The 9,177-nt window shown below is 45.9% G+C and overlaps 1 protein-coding gene across 1 annotated transcript; it reads left to right on the top strand.

Annotated features, from left to right (window-relative positions):
* The first annotated feature begins 2,535 nt into the window (after window positions 1–2,535).
* On the top strand, window positions 2,536–6,944 carry LOC136578567 (ly6/PLAUR domain-containing protein 2-like). Its single transcript, XM_066578709.1, has 3 exons — window positions 2,536–2,688; window positions 6,343–6,462; window positions 6,682–6,944. Exons 1-3 carry the CDS (start codon window positions 2,637–2,639, stop codon window positions 6,888–6,890), a joined length of 381 nt encoding a protein of 126 aa, XP_066434806.1. The 5' UTR covers window positions 2,536–2,636; the 3' UTR covers window positions 6,891–6,944.
* The last annotated feature ends 2,233 nt before the right edge of the window (window positions 6,945–9,177 follow it).

The following is a 9,177-nucleotide window of genomic DNA, read 5'->3' as shown; positions in this document are numbered from 1 at the left end:
CAAAGTAGTAATACTATTACTATTGGGGCTGATATAGGGGACACTTTTACTAATAATATTGCCCCCAATATTAGTAGTGCCCCACTGAGATATAGGGAAAAAAGGCTGTCCCACTTAGACTCTGGGGAAAGTGGGACACAGGGTCCCAAAGCAGGACTGTTCCACCTAAATCAGGACGTCAGTATTAACCTAAGGTGACCAATCATTATCTTGCTGCTGCCACCTCAATGCTTTCATTACTGTATGACTTAGATTGCGCAGTGGCCTCATCCATCAGTAATACTTCCTTTGAAAGCTGCGCTGTGATTGGTTGCCGGGGTAACGAGGCCTGCTCTTCCTTACAGAGTTGAGCACAAGCTTCTAATGTCGCCTCTTCTCTCTGATTGTCGGATCTGTCTGTGTCCAGAGATATATGAGATAGAATTAATATAAAGTGAGCCTATTCTCCTTAAGTTTCAGGTTCCTAGGAATTACCTATTTAGTAGTAACACCCCTGAAGGCGTTAACATTTGTTAAACCATTAGCACCCAGAGGCAATCCTGAGTTCTTATGATTACGGGGAGGGGAATTATGTGGTAGTATTTCTGATCATACGTAAGTGAACGTATAAACGTATATATACATTGTCTGCCTTGTAATAAGCTCAGAAGAGCATCATTGTAGGATGATACTGACTGTGTCACGTGTCCTTGATTTGTGTACACAACTTCTCATATGATACGGAACAGACAAGTAAACACTATGAAATCCCTCTGATGATTTCCCTAACACATCGCAAAGCAGAAACTTGTGATTTTCATGCGATGTGATGTGTTTTTAACATTAGAAAGTTCTATTGACTTTCGCGCTAAAAAATCGCAGCAAAATCGCGTGAGAAAATCACAAGTGGCAGTGATGTTTTGTGAGAAAAAGCAGCTCTGTCACTCAAAAATCACGGGGGGAAAAGTCATGAATTTGCCACGATTTTCACATGGCAATATTGAGATCGTCAGTGTGAAGGAGCCCTTAGAGCTGTGGCCAGGGAGGGGAGAGTTCTGTCACACGCACGGGCCATGTTGGAGGGCACTGGGCAGCACCATTTTGTTGTAGCCTTGCTGAGGCTGAAGAGACAGGCCCTACTCCCAGATGATGAAGCAACTAGCATGTCACTACCAGAGATCCGTCTCACTAAAGGGCTTAATAGGGGCTAAGCATAGCCGCTTCTTCCTCAAAAGCAGGAATAGTTTTGGTGTAAATAGCACTGCAGATATAGCAATGAGCTGCGTACCAGCTCCAGGCTGATGCAGCTCCAGACACAAGCAGGGCTGGCCATGCAGAGCAGCATCTGGGCCCTGGAAAAACACATGTCGCTGGCCATGTTGGTGGTGGGGCTGCCTAGAGCTATAACACCAGCCCGTTACATAATCAGGTGAAGAGTCCGAAGAGCGGGCCCACAGCCGAGGAGATAGCGGGGTAGATAAAGACCTTGTCGCGGGGCTCCTCCCCTGGGGGTAGCTCAGGTTCCGACCAAATTACTACTAGAGGAGGTCGCAGGGAAAAGTAACCAGAGGTTACCTGTTGTCTTTTTTGTCACCCGTGACGCCACCGTTCCGTCCTCTGCGGTGAATCTTGACAGTAGAATAAAGTAGTCCACACACAGGGAAACATTCTGGACAAAATCGGGAAAGGTCTGTTTACTGTAACTTCAACAAAGTCCACTTTACAACAATGTTTTGGCAAGTTACTTGCTAACTTGCAGACTGAGACATGACTCACTTGCTAACTCTGCACTGCCTTGCATCCACCTTGCAAACACATATACATAGGAGAATCACATGACTTACAAAACGATACATTTTCCAGACATAACACAGACATTAACCCATTCAGTGCTGCAGTGGTGCAATGCACATAATCCAAATGCATACTACACATAAGATACTGACAAGACAATGTCCCGAGACAGACATTTAACATTCTGGAGTTAGAAAGGAGGAGAGTGGTCAGTGATTTGGGTGTAAACTGGATAGAAGTGAGGAGAGTGGTCGGTGATTTGGATGTGATTAGTTTAGAAATGAGCAGAGAGGTCGGTAATTTGGATGTGATTCGGCTAGAAGTAAGGAGAGTGGTCGGTGATTTGGATGTAATCGGGATAAAAGTGAGGAGAGTGGTTGGTGATTTGGATGTGATTCGGCTAGAAGTGACTAGAAGTGAGGAGAGTGGTTGGTGATTTGGATGTAATCGGGATAGAAGTGAGGAGAAGGGTCAGTGATTTGGGTGTAGTCCAGTTAGAAGTGAGAAGAGATGTCGGTGATTTGTGTGAAGTCTGGTTAGAAGTGAGGACGGTGGTCGGTAATTTGGGTGTAATCGGGATAGAAGTGGAGAGAGTGGTTGGTGATTTCTGGGCTAGGGGTTACTGGCAGCATTCTCATCATGGGAACTACAGGTAAGTGACGTGTGTTTTTCGTATGCGGGCGGGTTGTTAAAAGACACTTGCATGTAGTGGGTCAGTTTACAATCTACACATCACTGCTTGCCTTTAGGGGCGGAGGGGGCGGATGGAAATGCTGGTTTTTCTGGAAATGTCCTTATAAACACACAAAGACCTGTATACGTATATATAGAGAGGAAAAGCCTCCCGGGTCACACAGTCCACGATGGCAGCGTACACAAGCCTCCTCCTGGTGATCGCCCTCTGTGCAGCCGCAGGTAAGACCCTCCACCTGTCCTAGACTAGAATGATGGGGATGTACAGCTGTGTGCACCTCTGATTGTATCACACATGATAGGATTAGATACAGCAGCTCAGCAGACAGTATCATACATGATAGGATTAGATACACAGCTCAGTAGACAGTCTCACACATGATGGGATTAGATACACAGCTCAGCAGACAGTATCATACATGATAGGATTAGATACACAGCTCAGCAGACAGTCTCACACATGATGGGATTAGATACACAGCTCAGCAGACAGTCTCACACATGATGGGATTAGATACACAGCTCAGCAGATAGTGTCACACATGATGGGATTAAATACAGCAGCTCAGCAGACAGTATCACAGATGATGGGATTAGATACAGCCGCTCAGCAGACAGTGTATCACATGACGGGATTGGGGTGCATTCACTCCTCCGTTAGTGCTGTCACGTATAATTCCATCTCTTTGCTTTTTCCCCCCTTTGATTTCAATGGGCGATTAAGGTAAATTAAGGTGCGTTTAAACGGAACCATTATCATTCCAAAAATCGTTCAAACGAACGAAAGTGACCAATAATCATTCAGTTTAAATGCGAGCCAATGAATGAAGGATAAACGAGAATCGTGCGCTTCCCATTCGTCGTTCAGCTTCAGTTGGCATAAAAATCCCCATCGCTTGTTGCTTCTCGTTGAGCTCAAACTCTGATAGAAATGTGAGAGACCGAGCGAGAAGTTCACGATTCCCAACAATCTAAAAGAAGTCTGCTCGAGCGCGAATGTGATGATGTCAGCAGCTCGTTCGCTCGGGCAAAAGAGAATCATGAGGTTCCCCTTAAATGTAGAAGGGGCGTAAGTTTAACCCCTTAGTAACAAAGCCTTTTGGCGCCTTAATGACCAACTCACTTGTCAGTTTTTTTCATTGTCCCATTCCCGGAGCCATAACCTTTACATTTTTCCGTCCACATGGCCGTATGAGGGCTCGTTTATTGCAGGACAAGTTATACTTTTAATGGCATCATTTTTGGGTACATTTAATGTATTTTATAGAACTTTTATTATTATTTTTTAAGTGGATTGGGGAAAAAGAAGAAATTCTGCCATTTGTTTTTTAGATTTTATTTTTACGGTGTTCAGTATGCGAAATAAATAATGTGTTACTATTATTCTCTGGTCATCAAGATTTCAACGCTACCAAGTTTAGGCCGCCTGCACACGGGCACGTCGGACCTCGCATGCGGGATTCCCATAGCGGAGTTCAACCCGGTCCCCGGCCAGTGACCCCAGCGTACCTCTCCACCGTCTTCTCCTCTGCTGCGGATGTGCCAGCCAAAGCACCAGCGCACATGTGCAGTACAAAGGGCGCGTGTCATCACTATGGCGATGACGCGGCATCCGAGTCATTCTATAATATAGATTGCAGAATGGCCACGGTACGGACGCCTTCCATTGACTTCAATGGAAGTCGGCTGTGCGTAGCCGGCACAAAATCGCAAGATTCTGTGATTTCTCCCTCGCAAGCGGAAAATGGCAATCGATTCAACATGATATGGGCGGGATTTGCTGCAGAATCCCGCTCTGGATTTCGCAATGCAAATCCGTCGTGTGCAGGCGGCCTAATACAGTTATTTTTATGTGTTGCTAATTTGGTACACAAAAAATACATTTTTTTGTAAGATTTGCTTGTGTTCGCCGCATTCCGGAGCATTTTTATTTTTCCACTGACAGACCTCTTCGGGGTCTTGTTTTTTGCGGGATAAACTCTAATCTACATTTTTCCACTTTTTGGGAACATAAAACATTTTGATTGCTTTTTATTCAATTTTTTTTCAGAGACAAGATTAACAAAATCTGCAATTCTGGCAGGTTTTACATTTTTATTTTTAACAGCGCTCACCATGCAGTATGAGGCCCAGAGTCCACGGGCGGACTGGACTCTGCATGCGGGAGACCGCATCTGAATCCGACCCTGCCCGCGGCTAAGGACACTACTTACCCGTCCGGGTCTTCTGCGTGCCTCTCCGGGTCTTCTATTTTCTTCACTGCGGATGTGTGCGGAATTCCTGCTTTCCCGCTGGATCTGTGGCCCGACCGCAGTGTCAGCATTGACTTCAATGGAGCGTGCTGCGATTTGTTTTGCAGACCAAAAGGTCTGCAAAACAACTCTACTTGCTGCAACCCCAGTGTGAACGGCCATGCTTCCCTATGGGCGACTTGAACTGTGGTTTTTTCGTGTGGGTGCCCCGCGCGGATTCTGCAATTCAAATCCGCCCGTACACATTGGACCTTTGTAATATGTCAAATGGATTCTGCCGGCCGGTACAATTACGTCCATAGCAAATTTATATCATTTTTTTTTTCTTTGCTACTTATCTACACTGTTTTAAAAAGTGTTTTTTGTTGTTTTTTTTAATCACTGCATTTTTTTTTATTTTCTCAGTGGTGCTGTGAAAGGGCATTTTTTGCGGGATGAGTTGTACGTTTTAATGGCACCATGTGTTGATCAATGCAACGTTTTGATCACTTTCTATTCTGTTTTTTTTAAGGCTAGATAGGCAAAACTAGCTATTCTCGCCATGGTTTTTTTTATGATGTGCGATCTGCAGGTCATTAACGTAATAACGTTTTTCTCTTGGTCATTACAAATGCAGCGATACCACATGTGACTGCGGTATGTAACATGTTAAACAGCAGGGATCAGAGATTCGCCGCTGTTTGAGCAAGTATTAGGCTGTCATCCGACAGCTGAGCACCTGCTCTCCCTGGCACGGGGGACCCATGCCAGGCTTCTGATGCAGCTGCCATTTAAAATCGGCACAGCAAAATAAAGCCTGTTAACAGCAGCCATCAGAAGATGCTTGAGTGGTCGTTAAAGGGTTAATATGTGTTATGTTTGTACCGAGTCAGCATATTTCTTTGCATCAATGAAACGCACATGCAAAATACAGTCCTGTGTGAATAAGCCCTAAAGGTGTACTCACACGGGCAATTTTCTGTAGAGTTCTATTCGATTCCGAGAGCGGCAGCACTGACGGGGGAAGAATGTATTATACACATCAGCGAGTTTTTCCCTGGACCGATAGTCCGAGTTAGAAAAATCATTGCATATACTATTGGTGTGCGGTCCTTCAAGCATTGGCAATTATTTCCAGTGGGAGCGTTAAAAAAAAACTCATTGCAATCACATGCCATGCGATCTGTATGCGCTGAGTTTGTAACACGGGTCACTGTGGGGATCACATGGAAAAAAGGACCAGGAGCAGAGAAAAATGTGTGAAAAATCACAATAAAATATCAATAAAATTGCATGAAAATCACATGGAAAATGGTCAATTTCCATTGATCAAAGTTGCACTTGCCCATGTGAATACAGCAGCCCAGCAAACTGTATCACACATGACAGGATTAGATACATAGGTCAGCAAACTGTATCACACATGGCAGGATTAGATACATAGGTCAGCAGACAGTATCACACATGTCAGGATTAGATACATAGATCAGCAGACAGTATCACACATGACTGGATTAGATACATAAATCAGCAAACTGTATCACACATGACAAGATTGGATACATGGGTCAGCAGACAGTATCACACATGATTGCCTTAGATACATGGCTGTGTGTAACCCGTACTTTCTCCCACTTTGCTGCAGCTCACTCTCTTCAATGCTACACCTGTCAATCAGTATTAAGCAACGCCAAATGCCTGAAAACGACAAACTGCACTAAAGATGAGACGTATTGTCGGACGTCGGTGGATTCAGCCACAGCCGGTGAGTTCATCATCTCAGTTCTTTGATCCCGTGGCCCTGGAGTTCTCCACATTCATCAACAGCCGGGCCCCAGAATACAGAAACTCTACACTTATGATGATGTCATGTAATCTTGGGAACGACAGTCAGGTGGTCTGAGCTCCACCCCTTTCTGTAGCCAGTAGTAGTCACCTGACTACAGCCAATCACTTTCTCATATTTCGGTTTTCTCTCTTGTAGATACGTTTGCGGTTTCCTTCATCACTAAGGAGTGTGCACAGTCTTGCACTCCTGCCAACAGCAGTTATGCTTTAATCTCCAATCATGTCACTTGCTGCACCACTGATCTCTGTAACTACAGCGGCGGCGCCAGCATCAGGTCCAGCTGTGCCGCCATCATCCTGGCGCTGGGATCCGTCCTGATCATCCTGAAGAGCTCGGTGCTGTAACCTCAGAGATGTGACACCAGCACAGAACGTAGAAATAAAGAGACCGTAACTTCACTGATGTGTCAGTCATTATTGCTCTATTTTCAAGATCTCTGCTTGCTGTCACTGAATGGAAATATTCTTGTTCACATCTGGAGGCTGAAAATCTGCTCTGATTTTATAATTCTCACAGATGACGGTTTGTAACAATTGTATCCAGTCTGGATAATCCTCTGAAGTAACAGCATCGAATCGACTGATACACTGTAACAAATTATCAAGACAGAAGAAAATGCTGAGGATGATGTCTGTCTATCAGTTAGGGCTCATGCACACAGGCGTATGCGTAAAACACTGCGGGTCTCAGTGCAGCGTTTTACCCATTTTGTGACCATACGTTAAGGTGACCAGATGTCCCGATTTAGGCGGGACAGTGCCCCTTTGGGACCCTGTGTCCTGCTTTCCGTCGGGACCCTAGATGGAACAGCCATTTGTCCTGCTTTTGGGACGTGTGGTAAACTCATTACCAGCCAGGGTCCAACACCCCCCAGCCGGTAATCACTTAGCGGCGGCGTAGCTGGATGCCCACACTAACGGCAATGTGTGCATCCGGGATCTTCATCCCCTCACCTCTCCACCTTGGTTCCACAAGAGGAGAGGAGAGAGGAGGCATCCTGGCGCATACACTTCCGGCCACAGATGCAAGAGAAGAGGAGCAGCGGCGCTCTGAGGATCAGGAGAATGGTAAGTATATGGGTTTCAGGGGGATTCTGTTACTACTAGAGCTACTGTGGGGGGTCACTGTTACTACTGGGGTCAATATAGGGGACACTATTAGTAATAGTGTTCGCTATATCAACTCTAGTAGTAATAGTATTAGTACTGAGGCCACTGTGGGGGGGGTCACTATTACTACTGAGTCCACTGTGGGGGTCACTATTACTACTGGGGCCACTGTGGAGGTCACTATTACTACTGGGGCTACTATGGGGGTCACTATTACTACTGGGGCTACTGTACGGGACAATATTTTCTACTGAGTTCACTGTGGGGAACACTATTACTACTGAGGCCACTGTGATGAGGTCACTATTACTACTGAGTTCACTGGTGTCAATTCACCACGTATTACGTGTCCTTGCAGCGCACGCATATCACGCAGTGAAAACTAGGTCGTGGACATAAGCCCTAAGGGTGGTTCCATAGGCATACCGTCAGTGGTCGCAGCGGTGACATGGCCCCTGCCGTAAGGGGGCCCAGAGGCCACCCTCCGCCACATGCATATGCACATTCAGTGCATTACTGGCTGGTCGCTCTATCTGCAGCACAGCACCGATCACACAGCAGACTGTGCGGCCAGCCTGAAAGGAAACAGAAAAGAGCAGGAGAAAGGAGGAAGGAGGCAGCCACATGGGCCGGCAGGGACTTGAGCACAGTGATGATGTTATCATGTGCTGCCCCTGCCTCCTACGTCTGCCTGTCTTGCTGCTATCACATAGAGAAGTGGTCCGGGCCCCAGGGTATGTGTATATGTGCCTGTGTGTATATATACATATATGTGTATGTATCTATCTCATATCTATCTATCTCCTATCTAATCTATCTATCTATCTACGTGATATCTATCTATCTATCTACGTGATATCTATCTCCTATCTATCTATCTATCTATCTATCTCATATCTATCTATTAGAGATGAGCAAGCACCAAAATGCTCGGGTGCTCGTTGCTCGAGTCGAACTTTTCGCAATGCTCGAGAGCTCGTTTCGAGAAACGAACCCCATTGAAATCAATGGGTGACTCGAGCATTTTTGTATGGGACCGAAGCTCCGCATAGGTCATGACTTGTCAAACACCAGAAAACATCAGAAAGATATGGAAACACCAAAGAAATGGATAGGGAAGGGCAGGGGCAGCATGCATGGCTGCATCTGAGGCTCCCAGGTCCCACTATTAAGCCAAAATGGGGGCAAGAGTCTGCATCACCCCCCCTAACAATTTACTTTGGACAAACCCTCATTAGCAAGGCACACGCGCTGGCACATCTTAGCCAAGCACCATAATACCTGCAACCAACGACAATCACTGCCTGCAGGTTACACATCTGCCTCTTCTCCTGGGATACATGCTGGCTAGAGATGAGCGAGCACCAAAATGCGCAGGTGCTCGTTGCTCGAGTCGAACTTTTCGTAATGCTCGAGAGCTCGACTTGAGTAACCAACCCCATTGAAGTCAATGGGCGACTCGGGCATTTTTGTATGGGACCGATGCTCCGCATAAGTCATAACTTGTGAAACTCTGGAAAAC

This window comes from Eleutherodactylus coqui, chromosome 9, assembly GCF_035609145.1.
Source record: "Eleutherodactylus coqui strain aEleCoq1 chromosome 9, aEleCoq1.hap1, whole genome shotgun sequence".
NCBI classification, from domain to species: Eukaryota; Metazoa; Chordata; class Amphibia; order Anura; family Eleutherodactylidae; genus Eleutherodactylus; species Eleutherodactylus coqui.
The sequence above is the reverse complement of the archived record's forward strand: the minus strand, read 5'-3'. Positions and strand labels throughout refer to the sequence as shown.